Consider the following 22,678-nt stretch of genomic DNA (forward strand, 5'->3'; position numbering starts at 1 on the left):
TCCCTGGCCCATGACACAGTCAGCCTCCTTCTACCGGTAGTATGTTGGGCCTCGGCACCACCCCAGGTAACCTTCTACAGGTAATAGGTTGGTCCTTGGCCAGGTCTGCAGTTAAACGCCTTCTACAGGTAGCAAGGTAGCCCCTAGCACTAGCTGCAATCAACCGCCTTCTACAGATAGCAGATTGGCCAATGGCACCAGGCACAGTCAACCTCCTTCTGATGTCGTAGGTTGGCCCCTGGGACTAGCCACAGTCAACCACTTTCTACAGGTATAAGGTTGGCCCCTGGCACCAAACACCAGTCAACCACCTTCTACACGTAGCAAGGTGTCCCTGGCCACCAGCCGCAGTCAGCTGCCTTCTACAGGTAACAGGCTAGCTCCTGCCATCAGCCATAGTCAACTGCCTTCTACAGGTAACAGGTTGGCCCCTGCCACCAGCTGCAGTCAACCCCCTTCTACAGGTACCAGGTTGATCCTTAGCACTAAACTACAGTTCACTGCCTTGTACAAGTAGCAGACTGTCCTCTGCCCACCAGCGACAGTCAACCGCCTTCTACAGGTAACAGGTTGGCCTCTGGCACCATCCGCAGTCAACCTCCTTCCATAGGTAGCAGGTTGGCCCCTGCCACCAGCCGCACTGAACCACCTTCTACAGATAGATGGTTGGCCCCTGCCACCAGCCCCAGTCAACTGTCTTCAACAGGTAACAGGTTGGCCCCTGATACCAGCCACTGTCAACTGTCTTCTACAGGTAACAGGTTGGCCCCTGTCACCAGCTTTAGTCAACCACCTTATACAGATAGCAGGTTGGCCCCTGCCCCCAGCTGCAATCAACAGCCTTCTACAGATAATAAGTTGGCCCCTGACACCAGCCGAAGTCAACTGCCTTCTAAAGGTAACAGGTTGGCCCCTGGCACCAGCCATAGTCAAATACCTTCTACAGGTAGTAGGTTGGCCCTTGGCACCAGCCGCCTGTTGAGATACTACCGTTGGGAACTAAAGGGGTCCGTGAAGGGACACAGCCAGTCACCTGTCCCGTTTCGGATTCTGTTCTCAATTACAGTGCTCTTTTTCTGCCAACACTGACTTCTAGGAGACCTAGACTGGCTGGGCCTTCTTACTCCAACCTTCCATTACAACATAACTTAGAAAACGAATGCTATCTCTATCCTTCTCTCTCTTTCACTCACTTTCTCTCTCGGTTCCAAAGGCACACGATTACTTTCCTACCATACTCATTAACTAGCCAAAAAAACACTAAAACATATTTCAATCCACTTTACTGAAAACATTCATATCAATAAACTTCTCTAAAGCAAGTCTTAATTTCTTTTGATTTGTAATAAAAATCTTGCAAATAATATTCAATATTTTGTTTTTCTTTCTCTCTGCCGGTTTCTTTCCATGTTCCAGGTGACTCAGTGAGGAATGGCACACCTGAGGGCGAGAGGGACGCAAGGAACTGAAACACCTGACGGAGAGGCTGATGAAGATTCAACGTCTCCTTAAATTTGTTATAATTGAGAGAAACTAAATGTAAACGTTATTCCTTCGGGAGAAATGGTATTAGGTTTCGCGTTAAGTGTTTGTCTGAGGTGATTGATAAATTAATAAATAAATAAAATAAATAAGTATACCATGAGAATAAAATTCACTACTAAATTTAATTAAATAAATCCTTAAATAAGATACAAATTAATTATAAACCTCTTAATCTTATGAAGATGAATGTCGCGACGCAATCACCCAGACCAAACGCTTGGGAGAGATCCCTATCAATTGTAATGTACACGTTATGATTGAATGAATGAGTGACTTCCGATCTGAATGGATACGAATGACTCAAAACTCGCTCGGGTGAATGAAATGGCAACCAATGATCAGACCACAAAGTTGACTCCAGTTGTTACTTGTCTTTTTCTGTTGACTTTTTTCTACTCCCTAAAATTTATCACAGATCCAGATTCACCTGAGCCGCCTCCTACGGAACCTCCACCACCTGAATACCCAAATGCCAATGCCTTTGGTGAGTTATAATCCTGTTTATTGATGGTTCTTTATTGGATAAATTGTGATATAAATAAACTGTAATGGATGCAAGGAGAATGTTTGTACTTGAACCCAATAGATGCTTTTATGAAGGAACTGAACCGGGTGACGTTAGGCAGAAAAAAAGGCGATAAGAGGAAGGCAGTAGGATACCTGCAAGAGATGTCTGAAGGAAGATGAGTGGCTATGTCATGAATCACAGAACAGGTGAAGTGATGGAGGTAGTAACATGTCTGCAAGAGGTTTATGTCAGAAAAGAAACGTTTCAACATAAATAGAAGTTAGACTGTATGAAAGGGATACCAAGTCATTCCTTCTTGATGGCCGAATGGTAAAACATTGCTATGACCGGAGAGGTAATCCAGTGCCGATGTATAATAGAGGCATAACCTCACAATTGCATTATGAAGCGAAAGTTATGAAGGTGGACAGCAAGGTGGAAGAAAGGAAGTATAAACAGAGGTATATTAGAAGGCTAAAATGTGAGTGCAGCATGGGCCGAAGGGGACTCTGTAAAGACCCTAGAATAATGTCTAAAGTGCACTATCTCTTTTGCAAGGACAGCAATACCCTCCCAAAAGGCTTTGTAAGGTAGCCCTTCTCCGTTTCTTTCCAGACCAAGCCTACGATTTGACGACTACAAACCATATACCTTCACTTGAGGAATTTATGACGAACGCGGACCCAACTGCCCCCGAGTTCATGCTGACTGACGGACCATTTGGATTTGGTTATGCGGTTGCAATAGATGCAGAAAAAGGACAGGTCTGGTTAAATGAGAATAATGGAAAGAAGATAATAAAATCACTCTCTGTTATCTATCTACTTAGCTATCTACCTATCATTCTGATAGATACTTTTCAAAAGATAATAAGCTGGACCTTAATGCAAATATTATAAATCTGCCCTATATTTTTACATCACCTGTCACAGTAAAATATATTCTTTTTAATCTTACAGTGCTTGAAGAGAAGTCCCTACGCCACAGCCGATGACTGTTCCCAAAATCCAAGTACATGCAAAGCGGGTTTCAGCCTCAGCATCTGGGAAAGGGTAAACATCAGCTTTGACGTCTTCTACACAGTACATAAGCTCCACCAGGATAAGAAGCGCTACATCCTTTCAACAGGTATATTTCTTTTGATGGAAACATCTCATTCGATCTGTGCACGACATTCATCAGCAGTCTGCGTTGCAACTAACTGTGCGGGAATATGTGCTAGGATAATGTCCATTCCGGCTGTGGTCTATTGTGTGAATGTGTGTCAATTTCGTGGTTCCCAGTAATCACCGATTTCACCACGGCTGAATAATGTTTACTCGTTCACTCCTTTGATCTCAGAACAATAGTAACCTTACTACCTCCCGTATCAGATCCTTCAATTCTTTCGCATGTTTTCTGTCTTCTAATGTATCTAAAAAAACGTGAGCATCAGTAGTACACTCGATCCTACAGCTTTACCTGAAACTTGGGCCTCAATGGGTAATCACTGCTTGAATCACAACTTGAAGAGTTGCAAAATTTTGGAAGTCTAGAACATTATTATTATTAGCAGACATTCTCTATCCTTAGATGATGAACAACAAATATCTAATCTTTGAACCATATCTCTTATATATCTCCTATTTTCAATTACCCTTTATTTTTTTTCATCCTCTCTTCTTAAATTTAGTGTTTCCAGAATACCCCAGCCATGAAATGTCAACAGAATTCAAGAGGCCATAAAATATGTTTTTTTCCTAGGTGGTGATGAATTTGGTCACCCTGGGGTAGCCATCTACCATCAGGGCTTGGCATTGGTGGCCCTGGTGTCTACTGGAGATAAGTACTGGAAGCTGGAAGTCCTGGGACCATTTGAAAACAGTGTGTGGAACAACATCGGTATTCGATGGATGAACTCTGAGAACAATATAGGAGGATTGGAGGTTGGATGTCATGTTGTTTCTCGATTTTCTTTCCCTCTTCATCTGTTTATCCGTGCTCTTTTGTCTTCTTTTTCTATTGTTATTAATATCATTATGTATTGCTTCATATCCTCTTCATTATCCTCATTGTAAACCATCTGTTGCTGAGTATATATATCATTAGTCTGGTGTATCTCTCATCATTAGATCAAACATTCAAGGAAGAGATTTGTCCTTCTATCTATCATCAATGATATATTGATATCATTATCACTGTATTTTAGCTACTATTATTCTCATATATTATTAATCAATAAAAACATTACCGCTTTTATTGACAGTCTTTAATATCAGTTAATTTCTCCTGTGCTGTCACTCACGCCTGAACCACTTTTATTGACAGTCTTTAATATCAGTTAATTTCTCCTGTACTGTCACTCACGCCTGAACCTTCCCCAGCTTTACATCAATGCCATCAAAGTGGGCCACGAACACCATAGCAAAGACAGCTCTCCAGCGAAGGAATTCCTCGACCCTTCAGAGATGCTCATAGGTTGCCACAAGGATGCTGACGACACATCTTACCGTGGCTTCAACAATGCTGACTTTGACGAGTTTGCCTACTGGGACCGAAGGCTGCCAGACGATCAGACCATCTTCTTCATGGGCGGTTACGGTGAGATAGTTGTTTCGTTTTCTTGTCCCTTCTTTCTTCTTTTTCATGGCGATGCTTCAAGAATATAGAAATTGTGATTACATTTCCTCATAATATATACACACATATATATGTGTATTTTTTTTTAAATATTCATTTGGGGAAAGATAATCTGATGATTATTCCAAGCTCGGGCCTATAGAAAACAAGAAAAACAATGCAGATTTAGAGATATATACACGTTAATCAACCAGTTGAATATATTAAATTTGATTTCCTATGCCATTCACAGAGGGCTCGCCATCAAACCTAGCACCAGAGGAATTTGCCCACATGCTGGCCAAAACAAACATGAAGGACCCAGTTCAGACTCAGATTGCCATGGCTATGTTCAACGCTATGATTGACTCGCTTGCGCCCGAAGAAGGGCAGGCCAACGAGAACAATACTGCACCACAAGACTTCAATGGAAGTAAGAGTCCATTCTGCGGGAAAAGGGGATTCATTTGCAAATAACTATTGTTTCCATACAAAAGTAAAGGCAGAATTTGTTGAGCCAACTTTTTTTTTTATAAAATTGAAGGGAAGATGTGTAACACAAATATATTTAAAAAAGTGATGTTGCTAATAAGATGTTTTTTTTTTTCAAATACGATTTGATAGAGTAGAAATAGGACAATATATGGAAGTGATAAAGAAGTCAGTGCAGTTGAAGAGAAGGATCATTGTTTTGAGACAGTTTCTTCTTTTTCTTTTGGGGCAAATGTTATCATGGAAGGAGAGAGGAAAGCCTATGAATGATTGAATAGATGGTTCAAATGAAAAGCAGTGTATAATGCACCACAGGACAATGTGCAGGTGTATAAAGCAGCTGACATGTTCTCTGCACAGTTGCGCTCATCTTTGACTCAGTAGTTAAAAAATAAGTGCAATAGTGATGCCAACAAATTTTATGAGCATTTAGTGTTTAGTTTAAAAAAGTTAAAGTTGCTGGTTTTAGGTCTCCACTGAGACGATTTACATCGTTCTCCTCGGGCGACCATTAGCAGGCAGGGACTATCACTAGTCCCCTCTAACCTCCCCCCCAGGTGCCACCCTGGGAGTAGCCCCCGGTAGAAGGTCTCACGGTATTCGCGTCCCTGGCGGGGACCGAACTCGGGACCTCTAAAATAGAAGTCCGCGATGCTACCAACCTTGCTATCCGGAAAAAAAATTTTCAGGCTCCTAACTTATACAACCATTCTGTTGTCACATTATGGTGATTATTCTTGTACACATCTAGCTCTGTTGACTCATAAAAATGTCTAATTAACCCCATACATTTCCAAAATTTGCTAATTTTCCTCTGTCAATTCTTAGCAAAGCCTCTGGACCCTTATGCCCTGAAGCTCAAAGGAATGGCGGATGTTGTACACGACCTAACGAATATAGACAATCTCAAGTCTGAAATCGATATGAAGGAGTTGAATATTTATATGGTAAGTGGAGTGAAAATACTAATCTTAATATCTGATGTAAAAGATTTGCATAATATAGTATAAAATTAATTTCTAAAATCAATTATTCATGATCCACTCGCAATCTAATGTCGAAGCTCTAGGATTAAGATGTAATCTAGAATATGGGAAGAAGCAGAGTGACCAGTGTTATATGACCACAGGACTCTAAAAAATGAAATATCACATAAAGTGTACTTTGACTTCTATAGGATATCATCAAAGCAGCAAGCAAGATCCTGGATGAGTCCAATGCTGAGAAGTGGCATGAAATTGAGGACAGCGGGCATCGAGGTGCCCCTGGGGTCAAGGAGGACATCGAGACATACATCAGAGCCATCGGAAAGAGGATCACGATGGAAAAGAAGAGTCCAGAGCCAAAAAGTTTCACCAAGTTCACAGATAACATTTGTAAGAATAACCTGTGCCTTTTGCGTGACTGGCCAATGCTTGCTATAAATATTCTGAGAAAGCATATCCTGTCAATGCAAAAAAAAAAAAAAATCAGGATTTTTAATTGGATCTGGATCGATTTAAAATTTTTATAAACTTTCCAACCTATACAAACTTTCATTAAAATTCAACAATAATTTTTGGGATACCCTTTTATCAGTGTCCCATACCCGGACTGCTGTCCCTCTAACTAGGAAAATGTGTCCTTCAATATTGCCACACTACTAGTTCTATTAGTTAGTCTACCAACTTAAATTTCTTTCCATTTTCCTACAGTTGTGAGTATAGAAAAGATGGCTCTCAAAGACTACCACCTGAAAGGGAATACCTATACAAGTCCACAGTACAGTAAAAACACTGAGATGCGGGACTTTTGGTTGGACTGGGACACTCCAGTTGAGAAGGTCTTTGGTAATTATCGTGATACTTTTGTTTTTTAGTTTTCCTTAATAAGGTCTCAACTTGTACATAGAGACCACTATTAGAATGTTACACCCCCTATATAAACTTTTTCTATTTGCTATACAAATGTACACACACATATGTATGTATATATGTGTATAAAACTATAGAATTCTTGGTATTTTAGGGTATAATTCAAATTGCTTATCAAACGTAACCTAAAACCTCCTAGGGCGCTGTAAACCTGGGTGATAGATAAAGCTCCCTGCAACCTATTTAATCATTGTTTAAAGACCTTGACGTTACCGAGGGTCTATTTTTAAGGTTTCCCTGTATGTATATGTATATACATATATTTTCTTATTTTAGTTCCCACAACCCTCGTCGGAGGTTTCCCAGAATGTGACGACTACCACGTCTCTGTGTCCACTGTGTTGTACGATTCAATGGATGAAGTTGGTCCCTCTCGCGTTAATCCAAGGTAAGCAGAATAGATTAACCCTTTAACCCCCAGGCTATTTGGAAATTTCCAACCCTTAACCCCCAGGGGATTATTTTTTTCCCAGCACATTTTGCAGTATATATTTTTTTTAAATTGCTCTAACAGCCTTAATTTTTGTCATAGAGAGGTCGGGTTGGTCTCATTCTCTTGGAAAATGCCTGAATTTTTTCAAATAATTATCAAAAATATGAAAATTTTTATAGTATTTTTTTGCAAGGACGTACCGGTACGTCCATGGGGGTAAAGGGATGGCTTTTGTGAAACGTACCAGTACGTCCTTTGGGGATAAAAAAGTAAATCAGTAATATGATTTGATTATTATCATTATCATTATTCCTCGATCAGCTGAACATACTGTATGTGAATGAATTTAGTCTAGCACAATCAAAGTCTGGTCCTGTTCAGCTTTGTGATCATGGAAACGATCTCGCCCCTGATCCAGATAACAATGCAAATCTCTTTCACTGTTGAACAGAGATGCTGGCATCGGTGGAGGTATGCACTGTATGATAGGTTTTTCTAGTTAATATCAATATAATCACTACTGCTAATAATGCTATTGATGATGTTACTAAAACTACGAATACACAAAAGATTTCTATTTTTGTCATCTAGAAGAAATACCCTGGAACCTTTGGCTACCTGCATAAAGTAAAATCTATACGGACTGTTTTCAAGAATGGGTTCAACTCTCATGATATTCGACCAGCTCTCTTCGAATGCTCCCTGTGTAGATATCAATATATCTTGACTAGTTTAAAGGCTTAAAGGCCGCTCATGAATGGCAGAGGCAAGGGACAGTGACACTGCCTTAGCAAGCAGGACAATGCATTAGAGACTGACAATATATACATATGATCAGCACCTAAGCCCCATTTCCACCCAAGTTAGCACCAGGGAGAGCCAGGCAATGGCTGCTGATGACTCAGCAGGTAGACCTATAGCTTGGCTCGAAATTCGCCGTAGTCCGGTCGCCCCAAGCTACCAAACAGTAATCGTGTCAGATGTTTACAAGACAAATGTATCGTTGATTTTATTACCACTGTATATGTATAGGACGCATCTCGCTGAATCTCACGTAATCTCGTGATTATAAGACAAGCAGATTTTAACATTCGTGATCATATCATCCATATAAACACATGTTGATATGTGAAATACCTAAGTGAAGTAAATACTCTTTTGAATTGATGCATTTTACAGCAACATGAAATTGACAGGACTCCCCATATGAATGCATTGTATGCTGTTGGGTTAATTCTCTAAGTTGTTCTAATTATTTATTGAACAACAGTATCAAAATACTCTTGAAATAAAGGCATATTAATTATGAACAATTGTATAATATAGTGTCTTCTGTGTCATTTTACCAAGGGTTGAATTCACTGAAATCCGACACATTTTGGTTAGATGATTTTCTGATTGGATGGTAATTTTGTTAGGTAACTAGTCCGGCTGGCTGGTAAAAATAAAAATATATATGAATTTCTAGCCTGTATAGGGTCCCCTAAACCCCCCCATACTTAACTCACGAGGATGGTGGGGTTGCAGCCACTAAAGGAACAAACAAGTTTGAGCGATCATCCAGCAGGGACATTACTAATAAGATACCAAACTATCTATAGATAGTGGTATTTCATTCTTCAGTAAGAAATCATACTCACTTTTCTTCAATTAACTAAAAATATGGATAGAAGCATTATCATCAGTTGCAACGATAACAACAATCATGAGGAATCTCTCATCAGAGAGTGCATACCACCACCAGTGTCAAACGCCATGGGCAAAGGTTTTATATTCTTTATTATGATCATTATAATTCTCTCAACAGTTCCTTAAACGACAAAGCAGAACACACCCTAGATTCACGCGTCATCAAGACCAGCTTGAATGTGTACCCTCCAGCTAGTCTACCACCCGACTCAACTGTCGTAGACTGTTCTCCTAGTGGAGCGGGGCTACATGCCCATCCGGTGGAGTTCATAGGTGGTCACAAGTATCCTAGCTTAACGATCAGGCACCCAACTTTCCATCACGACGAGCTGAACACAATGGTAAGTCTAGCCAAAGCACTCTTTAAGAAAATATTGTTTTCATGTTGTATATATTGTCATTTATCCTTACCTAATTTACTTTTAATATTATTTTTGCTTTTCTTTTCTTAAATTTATATATTCATCAAGTTTTGATCACATCTAATACAAAATTTATTTGACTTTGCAAATATTAATTTCTGTGCTAATGTTTGACGACTTAAACCTTAGTTGACGTTAATTTATTTATATACTTATTCACCACAGATCACTTACTCATAACTATACATAACCATAATCAACATATTGACCAAATTGATCTTAATTCCCACAATTTACTTATTTACTCGTAAACAATCACCATTTGACTCATGGAATTACCAATCTCATCTATCAGATATACGAGAGACATTGCGTCTGGTGGAATTCAGAGATCGGAGAAAAGGGGGCCTGGGATTCTGATGGCTGTCTCCTCTTAAAAACAACCGAGTATGTTACGAAGTGCTCCTGCAAGCTGTTCGGTTCTTACGCAATTATATCGGAACACAGAGAAGAAAGGGTGGGTTACACAGCGCATATGTTTGTATGTAAATTAATATTTATAGGTATGCACAATAGAAAATTTCTCAAGAAATTAAGTGGTGATGTTGATGACTGGACCAAGGAGATATTTATACATATGTATAATGACAATGAAAATATTATGTTCCCAGATACCACCTTACGAGCCGGGCTGGTTGAAAGGCATCAAGATCTTCTTGTACATCTTCTCGGATATTTGCCTCCTCTTCTATATTCTAGTCGTTGCACTGTCTGGGTAAGTTTTAAATCTGGAATTCTCTTTTTTTCCTTTTTCCCCCAGCTCTTACAGTGTTTCTACTTTTGAGACCTGGGTCTCGCACTTTCCTCGAGATTAATCCCTATTCTTTTTCATCTTCCCCAATTTCTACTTGCTTATATCTTTGATAAGGTATGTAGAGCTGACACACAGCATCATTTTCTTTGTCTGCTTTATCAACAATAAACCAATTTTAATCTATGACACTCATACTTCCAATCTTTACTAGTCCTTCTATGTAAGTTTATGACCCCTGGAGGAGTCTTTCATCTCTGGTTCACTAAATCTTTTTAACAATACGCATTCACTGATCTTTCCACACAACTTTGCCCAACAAGGTATTCCAGATCTCTCAGCAAATATGGTCAATGCACTTATCATCATTGTAGTATCATTAAAAGATGTACTAACTTACCATAAAAGCCTATTGCAAAAATTACATACATAATAGACAAGTGTCCATACTACCTTTTCTTCAGGGGGTTTCTTGCAGTAATTTCTTTCTTTTGCCCAGGGACCTAAAAGATCAGTTTCATCTCTCTGGCCTTGTCTTGTCTGCCTGCCTTTTTGGAGGATCGATTGGCATGATGCTAAGCGACCTAGAATCAATCCAACACGGACGGCACGAGTGCGCGGCAATTGGCGTTTTGATCCAAGGATTCTACTTGCTGTCAGCTCTGTGGGTCACTATGCTAGGTCATGCTGGCTTCAAAGCTACTACTAGGGGTGAGTTATCAGGCATTTTCACCTTTTCTTGTTGTCTATAGAGATCCATGATAATGTTTAGAGATGTGTTTAAAGTATTTTACTAGTCGATTGATGAGTTATTGTTGATTCAGTCAAAGTTTAGGTCAGTCAGGTTTTCTTTAGGCGTAGTAATATCTTAATTTCAGTAAAAAGTGAAAGTAGGCCACTGACCCATGAGTAATATTCCTCTCTATTTTGGATACTCCAGGTATAATAGCAGGTCAGTTGCAGTCTTACGGCTTGGTGTCCTTCGGAGTAACCCTGATAGTCATTGGCATCAGCCTCTGCTTCTTCATCCACGACCTCGGAACGGACCCGCGCTGCTTCGTAGCGTGGTTTAACAGCACTAAGCTTCTACTTTTCTTCTTCCCTGTGATAGTGTGCTTGGGAGTGTCCCTCTTCTTCGCTTGCGTCATATTATTCAACGTGAACCATTCGAAGAAACTGTGAGTATTTCCGGTATTCGAGCTGTTTCCCATGTATTCACTTATGCTTGTTATCAACGTATAACTTGAAGCCTTATCTATTTCTCCTTATCATGTGAGCCCTTAATCTTCTCCCACATATGACTATTTAACTTTTCTGAATCTTTCAGTATATTAATTCCCTCCCCAAATCTTAAGCAAATTCTTCTATAGGGCCGATGCGTGGCAAACAATTTGGATATTTTTACTATCATTAATCTCAAACGCACTATTTTTCCATTCTATTTCCAGAAATATGGTAATCCAAACCGCTTTCAGTTCGTTTATATCTGGAAGCACCATCGTCATGATCTATTTCGTCTGTACCTGGATTATAGGCGTCTTCTCCTACATCCGAATAAACGATGGGTATTCCGGTCTCTACCCAATATTCCAAATAATGAATAGCCTCATGGTATGTTATTTCTCCCATATAATTCATAGGTTAACAGTAATTTTATACACTATGTATTGTTATTATTATTATTATCGTTATTATGAGTATTATCATTATCACTAGCTAAGCTACAAACCTATGTGGAAAAGCCCGATGCTATAAGCCCAAGGGCTCCATAAAGGTATCTTGAATAGACAGACACAAGCCTAGGAAAATCTAAAAATAAAAGTCACTTATGGGTCAAGAAACAGAAGCTAGGTGTTGGCGGATGGTTACTAAAGAGAAAAATAATGTAGAAGATAAAAGAGAAGATAGAGAATATTTATGCTTATTTTATTCTAATGATCTCTATATTCATATACAACTAATCATCTAATTCTGCTGATACATAATTTAGTCACGCAATTGAGCTGCATCGCAGATAGGGACCAAAATACCATAGTTACACCTGTTATACATACTAGTTTTCTTATGAAACCATCACAGAAAACTGATATAATCTTTGAATGGTAAACTATAATTTTGAATTGAGAATTTATGTCAATGAAAAAAATCCTTATTAAGTTATTAAATAAAAAATTAATGAAATCAAGAATCTCGTTATATAATACATCAAGTATATCTATGAGAATTTTCCCTCTCAGGGCGTAGTCGTGCTCATCTCAATAGGATTCCTGTCGTCAAAGTTCCGTGGGGTCCTGACGAATGCCTCCAAGAGAAGAGTAAGTATAATTGTATTTCTATCGTAATATCCTATTATTAAGGACTCATTGTCTCGGTTTGTGTTTAGGCTATTCTAGTTTAGCTGTCCGGCTTATCTGAGTCAAATTTACTCTAAGTTCCAATATTCTTTTGAGAAGATATATAAGAAATGTCTTTTTCCTCTTCCCATTGCCGGTTCGATGTAAGTGTATTTTCACTATATTTTCAATGACCCTTCCCAGCTTCACTCTTAATAAGTCTTAATTCATATTTTCACTTGTTTCCTTTTCTCGCAGGGCGAGATACTTCAGAAAATGAAGGACACAGCGAAAAATGCCAAAGACGGCAAGCTTTCGAAGGGGGCCAAATCGAAAAAACCACCTCCCACTTCCAAACAGCCCCCTAAACCCCCTAAAAACCAACCTCCCCCTCCCCCCTCCCCCTGAAAACCAAGTTCCTTCTCCCCCTCCCCCTCCTCCTCCAAACCAGATGCCTTCTCCCCCTCCTCCTCCAAGGGTCCCTTCGCCACCGCCAAATCTGGTAAGTATTTTGGGTTTCCTTAGACGATCAGCCAATACTTAATAAACTCTGTAGTTCTGTAGTAGTCTTTGTAATACACTGCCCATAGTCAATTTCTTTTAGCGAGGCAGATTTGCACCGACTCGCAGCGGTGCCCTTTTTGCTCGGAAAAGTTTCTTGATCGCTGATTGGTTGGACAAGATAAATCAAACCAATCAGTGATCAGGAAACTTTTCCGAACTAAAAGGGCACCGCTGCGAGTCGGTGCAAATCTGCCTCGCTAAAAAAAATTACTATAGTACATTAAATGCTATAGGGACTTTTTTAGAATACACTTGGGCTCTTAATCTTTAGAGCACATTAAACGCTTATCTAAACTATAAAATACAGCAACGTCCTATGGTATTCTCAGAATTATATTTCAGCACATGTCACTCTAAAGAGTACACTATATTTTCCATGGGATTCTTTATATTACATTATAGAATATAACATTCTTTAGAGTATATTAGATATGGCATTCTGCATACAGAACATACCTTGCTTGGGAGTATATTGGATGTATATGCCATTATTTGAGGCATATTTCCAAAAATATGGAAATTTACAGAGATCTTGGAATAATTATCATCCGTTCTGTATTTAAATTGATTTTATAATTCAAATTAATGAATTATAAAAGCTAATCTACCATTGAACATTTTACCATCATGAAAAAAAGGTGTCTCTTGCCACTAACATTGGCTATGTGGTACCATTTCTGTACCATTCGGTGATCAAATGGTACAATCACAATTTACCATGTGTATCACAACAATAAAAACCACTATACTTTAATTTGCTGGTATAATCCTACTAACTGACACTAGTCAAGAAACCTAAAAACAGCCAGTTTATACCAATTCTTCCTTTCCATTTCAGGATTTATAAAGACATAACAGATTATGAGAAAGCTTTCGATTCTGTCAAAACTTCAGCAGTAATGAAAGCCCTACAACTCAACAAATCGAAGACCGCACTTTTCTCATCAAAAACACCCGAGTTCTGAAGGACCTCTTGAAGTTTGGAAAATTGAAAAATTGATCTACGACGAATGAATTCAGATCACTGGAGTAATCATGAATCACTTGGACCAGATTAATTCACTATTTTTTTGCTAGTGTTCAAGCCATAGTGAAATCAAAATAGCTTTTTTATCTTTAGCACTTTATGATTTTAATTGCTATTTCAGATGCTATTTGCTATTTGATTTGTTCTTTTAACAATAACCAAAATATCTTGTAAGATTTAAGATCTTGAAGAAACAGTAATGAAAAGAATATATTTCTCCACGTTGTAAACATATTGTTATATGAAATGCAAAGACATCTTTAAAGATCTTTTCCATGTAATCATAGTATGATATGAAATGTAATGATACATTAATGATAATTTTCCAACAAACTATGAAGATACAAGTAATTTGGTATATTGATCACTATTCGGTACAATATAGTATTCGGCCCGGATGGCAAGCTGTAAACTGAATGGCCTCCCTGCCCCTGTGCCAGACCATAAGAGCCAAATTCTTGTCCAAGCAAATGACGATTGCATTTTATTTATTGGATTGTTTATCTTTTTTTAATTATATGAGATTCTTCAATAGCACATAAGGATTTCAATTACAATTTGCTAAGCATTCACTTGAGTTTTTCTATCAATCCTTATCAAGACTTAAATCATGTTTTTTAAGGACAGCTAAATATCTGAAGTAGATGTCTTGTTCTAACTCTAGCTTTATCTGCCTTTCAAGAGATTCGAAAAATCCTTGCCTTGTGGAAAATATGGAAAAATCCCTGCCTTCCTGGTAAAAAGAAAATTTCCTGCTTTGTGGAAAATAAGGAAAAATCCATGCCTTGTTGAAAATAAGAAAAAATCCATGCCTTTTGGCAAATAAGGAAAAATCCATGCCTTGTGGAAAATAAGGAAAAATCCATGCCTTGTTGAAAATAAGAAAAAATCCATGCCTTTTGGCAAATAAGGAAAAATCCATGCCTTGTGGAAAATAAGGAAAAATCCATGCCTTGTGGAAAATAAGAAAAAATCCATGCCTTGTGGAAAATAAGAAAAAATCTATACCTTGTGGCAAATAAGGAAAAATCCATGCCTTATGGAAAATGAGAAAAAATCCATGCCTTTTGGCAAATAAGGAAAAATCCATGCCTTGTGGAAAATAAGGAAAAATCCATGCCTTGTGGAAAATAAGGAAAAATCCATGCCTTGTGGAAAATAAGAAAAAATCTATACCTTGTGGCAAATAAGGAAAAATCCATGCCTTATGGAAAATGAGAAAAAATCCATGCCTTTTGGCAAATAAGGAAAAAACCATGCCTTGTGGAAAATAAGGATAATTCCATGCCTTGTGGAAAATAAGGAAAAATCCATGCCTTGTGGAAAATAAGGAAAAATCCATGCCTTGTGGAAAATAAGGAAAATTCCATGCCTTGTGGAAAATAAGGAAAAATCCATGCCTTGTGGAAAATAAGGAAAATTCCATGCCTTGTGGAAAATAAGGAAAAATCCATGCATTTGGCAAATAAGGAAAAATCCATGCCTTTGGCAAATAAGGAAAAATCCATGCCTTGTGGAAAATAAGGAAAAATCCATGCCTTGTGGAAAATAAGGAAAATTCCATGCCTTGTGGAAAATAAGGAAAATTCCATGCCTTGTGGAAAATAAGGAAAAATCCATGCCTTGTGGAAAATATGAAAAAATCTATACCTTGTGGCAAATAAGGAAAAATCCATGCCTTATGGAAAATGAGAAAAAATCCATGCCTTTTGGCAAATAAGGAAAAATCCATGCCTTGTGGAAAATAAGGAAAAATCCATGCCTTGTGGAAAATAAGGAAAAATCCATGCCTTGTGGAAAATAAGAAAAAATCTATACCTTGTGGCAAATAAGGAAAAATCCATGCCTTATGGAAAATGAGAAAAAATCCATGCCTTTTGGCAAATAAGGAAAAAACCATGCCTTGTGGAAAATAAGGAAAATTCCATGCCTTGTGGAAAATAAGGAAAAATCCATGCCTTGTGGAAAATAAGGAAAAATCCATGCCTTGTGGAAAATAAGGAAAATTCCATGCCTTGTGGAAAATAAGGAAAAATCCATGCCTTGTGGAAAATAAGGAAAATTCCATGCCTTGTGGAAAATAAGGAAAAATCCATGCCTTGTGGAAAATAAGGAAAAATCCATGCCTTGTGGAAAATAAGGAAAATTCCATGCCTTGTGGAAAATAAGGAAAATTCCATGCCTTGTGGAAAATAAGGAAAAATCCATGCCTTTGGCAAATAAGGAAAAATCCATGCCTTTGGCAAATAAGGAAAAATCCATGCCTAGTGGGAAATAAGGAAAACCTATGCCTCCATAAGAAATCAAGAAGAAAAAAACCCTTTGTCTTATAGGAAAAAAAAACATTGTCCCTTGTAAAATAAAACAGCACAAAAGGGCAAAAATATGTGGTAAATTATATGTATTTGGCATCTTACCCTAGTAGCAGGTTTCTATGCATAACAATGGAATACATGAGGCAAGAGAACAAGTAGAAAGCACTGATATCAAAGTGCAAAATGTAGTTGAAATATAATCACTTATTATTTAGATTTTCTTCTTAGTTCTGTGCAGTGTACCTTATATACCAAATTGCACTGGGATCCTATATTTCTTTAGCAAATAAAAAAAAAGTTTACTTAGCTAAGATGTTGGCTAAGGCAGCAGCCACTCATTGCTATACTATCACTAGAGAGTTACATAATCCTTCATGGATTGGCTAGACAGTTTGAAATTAGATCCTTCGCTAAGCACGACTCTTTCCTTTGCCTACACAAACATAAAAAACTACAGGACATTCCTTATGCAGTCTCCTCTTTCCTCGTACACCTGACAACACTAATATTCTACACCTTTCATAATCATTTAAGAGGCTACCTGCTATATCTATTCAGTGTTTACATTTCCCACCCACATGGAAAGGGCAGAAGAGATTCCTTAGATATAAGAACAAGCTGCCAGCACAAGAGCCCGTGTCTCACAAAAGATGGGGTGATATTAAACAAACAAAACTTTGACAAGCAACTCTTCAAACCAATGCTGTCTGGTCCTGGATAGCCACCGTATCAGGATCTTCCACTGTTTTGAGTTAGAATTCTCTCCCTTGAGGGTACATTCAAGTACGATTCTCCACCAATTTCATTTTTCCTCTTATTTTTCTTCAAATGGCATGTTGGGCAGATTTAATAGGACCATCAATACCTAATAGTTGATTAAGATGTTGCCTTGTTCTTTGTCCTCATTCTCAAAACTAAAACTATTGTTACTGTCCCTCCATTCAGAGTGATTCACTAGCAGGGTACTATTCTTTTCATGGTGTGTTGGCTCCCTCATGTTGACCAGTATTTATCAGGTATTTTTTTTTCATCTGGTGTGGATTATCTTAAGTATTGAGTTTGCTTTCCCGTACAATATAGCGTTTTCTTTGGATTTAACATTATTCTGATTAGAGACATTAAGCGAAATCCTAAATCAGTCTGTTCAGGGTGTATTTCCACATAGTATTTGGTAATACTAATAAGCTTTCATTTGCCTTCACTGCAGTATTATAATATTCTATGTTACAAAACTTTGGTCTCTCAAAAGCAGCAATCCTCTGCATTACTTATTTCAATTTAAAATGTAAAAGTAATCATAGAATAAAAAACCACAAGCCAGCCATTGAAGTGCCCGTGACCATTGTTGGGGCATGGCATAGGCACCTGACTATGGACAACTTTGCCAGACATAATTCTGATTGCACTCTGCCCAGTGTGTGGTATAACTCAAAAGTTTGCCTGCCTGTGCCTTCTGCACTAGACTGTTTGATCTGGTAACTGCGTAAATGCGAGACTTACGGGTTAATCTGCTCACCCGCTGGAATTTGGCCCTCATGTGGATAGGGCTCAAGTCAAGGCTAAGCAGCTCCCATGTCGATGTTACAAAGGCTTTCTGAGGCAAGCAAAACAGCTTCAATTCATGTTTCATCTATTGCAATCCAAATTAGCTTGGAAATAGGCCTCTTTTGCCTTTGCTGCCGATTACAATTGTCTCTTTAGGGTTTGGTTGGATCCTGATTTTTTTATTGATTATCATTGATTAAAAACTTGTACCTTTTGCTCCGTTTTAGGAAGTGAGAAAATCATAAATAAGGCAAGAGACGAATCTGGTAATTGCTTTGAGCTAATGTTCCTTGATTTCACATTGGACTTGAGGTCATGCTTCAATTTTGTTTGTAATTTGGAGTGAGCAAAGTCCCTGGTATTTCATACTCTTGGAAGATAATATATCTCACATGGATCTGAATTTTATTTCAAGATCTTTTACATTCAAATTAGTTACAGTTGAATAAAGAAGAGCTGGTATTTTAAAAGAATCTTTTGCCAACTTAATTGATAAGAGTATTATTTCTCAGGAATTGAACAGCAGTATCAAGAATAAACCCTTGTTCCATGAAAAGTATTGTAAACATGCTCATTTGGAAAAAAAACATGAGGTTTATGACCTTCGTAAAATGAACAGATCCGATTTTGTTTGGGATCATCAAGTCCAAAGAAAGAACTGTGGCTCAGAGTTTATGTTCAACTAAATATAATACAATTTGACCTTTAAAGAACCCCCTTCTGGTGTAACTTGGTTACGGGAATAGTGCCAACCCTTGAGTCTATATTGTTCGGTGTAGACTTCATAGTACGTCCCTTGCTTAATTGTAACTACAGGACTGTAATCTCTGGTGTTCCACAAGGTAGAGTTCTTGGCCTTCTACTGATTATACCATATAAACATAGGGTTATATGAACATTGGTAGTAGGTATTGGACACTGAATCCAACAGACCAGATCTTTTAACTGACAATGCTTCTGGTCCAATCACAACTCCAAAGGTGACAAGTGTTATAAAAGAAAATCTCGCTTTTATTAGTTTTAGTCAAAATCTCGATACAGGTTAGCTTGTTAATTCTTGGATATAGGCCTACCCACTGCAAAAGGCCTAAAAATTTGTTGAAAATACCTAACCACACATTGTTTGAGATATCTTCTCCATAAAAATCACTAGACGATGACACAAAATGTTTATTGATTTAATTTGAGACCAAAGGTTATTCAGTACCAGGGTGCAAATAGATATAACTCTCCCTCACCCTGCTATACACCCCCATATAAGTTATAAGAGATTGGACTCAAGATAAAAGAAAGTGGAATGGAGATAAAGTAGAAGGATAAGGAAGTGGGTGCAGCTGTAGGTCAAAAGGATGCTAAAAAGACACTTCAATAAGGCCTACGTCACAACGCATGCGGTGCACTGTCCGCACTGATATTAATTAATATTAACCCTTTTACCCCCAGGTTATTTGGAAATTTCCAACCCTTAACCCCCAGGGGGTTATTTTTTTCCAGCACATTTTGGATTATATTTTTTTTAATTGCTCTAACAGCCTTAATTTTTGTCATAGAGAGGTCTGGTTGGTCTCATTCTCTTGGAAAATGCCTGAATTGTCTCAAAAAGTTATCAAAAATATTAAAAAAAAAAATTTAATAGCATTTTTTTGCAAGGACGTACCGGTACGTCCATGGGGGTAAAGGGATGGCTTTTGTGAAACATACCAGTACCTCCTTTGGGGGTAAAAGGGTTAATCAAATATTTCAATAATAGTAGCATTTACTTTAAAAAATCAATAAAATATCTTTCTTTCTCTTACTTAATATAACAGTCCTCTCTATCTTTAGAGAGTATCTTAACCTATCTTAAGACTACTTAATGCCCATTGACGGAAATGCCATGGAAAATGGAGATATAAGAACAATTAATTTTCCTTTAAGAGGAAAACACCACATATTAAAAAGGAGTTTGACCAGTGATATATATTGAACTATCTTCTTTATACGATAAATATATAGAACAGAGTTGAAAAGTAGTATACTGTTTCTCTGTTACTTTAAAACTCTTCAGAAGGGAAAACTTTTCTAATACTATTTAGGAATTAAAAAAGTTTTACGATAGTAAAATTATAGTATATATACATATATATATATATATATTTCATTTATGGGATGAGGTCGCTAACTCCACTGTAAGTTAACTTCATCATTTTCTTCCTTGTTTTAAAATGCTTTACCAAACAAACTCACTGGATTGCATGTCCAATAAAAATTTTGCATTTGAACCACACTATAATGCAGTTATCAAAATATAACAGAAACATTTTAAAAGGACACAGGATTGCCCATCCCATCCGACTCTGCACGAAATAAAATATCTAATACACAAATTCAGAAAGACTCCTTCGTAGAGCATTGTAAACGACCGTTTATCTGTGAGTTTGCTTCCTAGGGCAGACAAGCTCACTAGAGCAGTGAACTGCCTTCCTAGGGCAGACCAGCTCACTAGAGCGGTGAACTGCCTTCCTAGGGCAGACCAGCTCACTTGAGCGGTGAACTGGCTTCCTAGGGCAGACCAGCCGACTAGAGCGATATGGCGCACTTCGGATACAGCTCCATGCAGTTCTGCCCTTTCCTCCCTGCTCTCATGGCCTCCAGGTTCTGCGACACAGGCGCCTGGCGCAGGAAGAACGACACGCTGAAGCCGCTGACGTAGGTGACGAGAGAATCCAGGAACCCTCGGCTGACTGCCTGCTGGTTGCTCTCACAGAGGAGGCGCTCTCCGCAGTCGGGGCTCTCGTCTCTGCAAGGTTTACATTATCATTATCGTCTTCATTATTATTACTATTGTTATCAGTTTTATTCAGTTGCGTGGATCTTCCTCAGCTGCACGCTCATGAAACTTTTTCAAATACGGGCTAGAAGTTTCAAAAAATCTATTATTGATTGGTTTTTCACTATTATGAGTATTGCTAGAGTACTAATACCTTTATGATATCATGAATGATCGTATTATAAGAGAGACATTGTAAACTTTGTAAATTCTATGATTAGGCTGGTTGGACCAAGACATCTTCAGGCTACAAGAGGAAGAAGTTCACCCCAAGCGGGTTAGTCACAGATTATTGTTTTGAGCATAATAAAGGACATTGCATACTGTCCTGAATCTCTTACTCAGCTATCATCATCCTTGGACCTATAGAGATCTTTAGTAAGTGAGGCTGAGGCCAGTGGAAAGAGGCTGAGGTCAGTGGTGAGAGGCTGAGACCAGTGGTCAGAGAGGCTGAGACCGGTGGTGAGAGACGCATTGGTAAGCTGTGAGAAAGGCAAAGGCCAGTGGTAAGAAAGGTCAAAGCCAGTGGCAACAGAGGCTGAGGTCACTGACAGGAGAGGGTTAAGACAGTGCGGTTAGATGCTAAGGCCTGTGTAGAGAGAGGCTGGTGTTGTGGATTGCCCAACCCTTACAACCAGACACAAGGTCTTTCAACTATGCAAGCCATAATGAGAGAGGATAGGGCCAGTGGTGAGAGAGGCTGAGACCAGCGGTGAGAGAGGCTAAGGCCAATGGTGAGAGGAGCTGAGGCCAGTGGTGAAAGAGGCTTAGGCCAGCGGTGAGAGAGGATTAGGCCAGCGGTGAAAGAGGCTGAGACCAATGGTGAGGGCCTTGGGCCAGAGGTGAGATAGGCTAAGGCCATGAATGAGAGAGGCTTAGACCAGCAATATGAGAGGCTGAGGCCAATGGTGAAAGGGGCTTAGGCCAGCGGTGAGGGAGGATTAGGCTAGCATTGAAAGAGGATTAGGCCAGCATTGAAAGAGGCTGAGACCAGTGGTGAGAGAGCCTTAGGCTCGTGGTGAGAGAAACTAAGGCCATCAGCAAGAGAAACTTAGACACGCAGTAAGTGAGGCTTGGGCAAGTGGTGAGACATTATTAGACCAGTGGTGAAAGAAGCTGAGACCAGAGGTGAGAGAGCCTTAGACTAGCGGTGAGAGAGCCTTAGACTAGCGGTGAGAGGCTAAGGCCATCAGCGAGAGTGGCTTAGACCTGCGGTAAGAGAGGCTGAGGCCAGTGGTGAAAGATGATTATGCCAGTGGTGAGAGAGGATTAGGCCAGCAGTGAAAGAGGCTGAGACCAATGATGAGAGAGCCTTAGGCCAGCGGTGAGAGAGGCTAAGGCCATAAGCGACAGAGGCTTAGACCAGCACTAAGAGAGACTGAAACAACAGTGAAAGAGGTGGAAGCCAGCGGTAAGCGAGGCTGGTCCTAATTGAGTTTGCCTTTAGACACTAAATACCTTCTTAATCATCAAGTCATTGGGTCCTCATTCTGGGACCTACACAGGAGAAGGGTCAGAGAGGCTAGCTCCTTTCATGAACCCTCATAAAATATCATCCTGACACTGTAAGCTACACACAGAAAAGAATATAAACATTTAGGTACTCATAGGGTTCAATAAACCAAGGATTCATATCAATAAAAATATGCCATTTATCCTAACGGTGTTTAACGCCAGATGAAAAATATAGACTACAGTGGCTACTATATTCATACTTGAACTACCTTAAACTAC

At 38.8% G+C, this 22,678-nt stretch overlaps 2 protein-coding genes across 2 annotated transcripts in view; one reads left to right on the plus strand and one right to left on the minus strand.

Annotated features, from left to right (window-relative positions):
* Positions 1–956: 956 nt before the first annotated feature.
* Positions 957–13,140, plus strand: LOC137625714 (adhesion G-protein coupled receptor D1-like). Its single transcript, XM_068356613.1, has 18 exons — positions 957–2,029; positions 2,669–2,817; positions 3,013–3,181; positions 3,797–3,978; positions 4,417–4,633; positions 4,905–5,084; positions 5,972–6,090; positions 6,321–6,519; positions 6,838–6,972; positions 7,333–7,444; positions 9,297–9,519; positions 9,896–10,057; positions 10,212–10,315; positions 10,851–11,062; positions 11,292–11,529; positions 11,800–11,962; positions 12,589–12,666; positions 12,943–13,140. Exons 1-18 carry the CDS (start codon positions 1,831–1,833, stop codon positions 13,090–13,092), a joined length of 2,991 nt encoding a protein of 996 aa, XP_068212714.1. The 5' UTR covers positions 957–1,830; the 3' UTR covers positions 13,093–13,140.
* A 7,145-nt stretch (positions 13,141–20,285) lies between these two features.
* The window catches only part of LOC137625717 (uncharacterized), a 6,639-nt gene continuing 4,246 nt past the window's right edge, over positions 20,286–22,678 (minus strand). Inside the window, exon 6 of the mRNA XM_068356616.1 lies at positions 20,286–20,914. Within this exon, the coding sequence (XP_068212717.1) occupies positions 20,695–20,914 (220 nt within the window). The 3' untranslated portion in view covers positions 20,286–20,694. The remainder of the gene's footprint in view (positions 20,915–22,678) is intronic.

The sequence above is a fragment of the Palaemon carinicauda genome, chromosome 32, assembly GCF_036898095.1.
Source record: "Palaemon carinicauda isolate YSFRI2023 chromosome 32, ASM3689809v2, whole genome shotgun sequence".
NCBI classification, from domain to species: domain Eukaryota; kingdom Metazoa; phylum Arthropoda; class Malacostraca; order Decapoda; family Palaemonidae; genus Palaemon; species Palaemon carinicauda.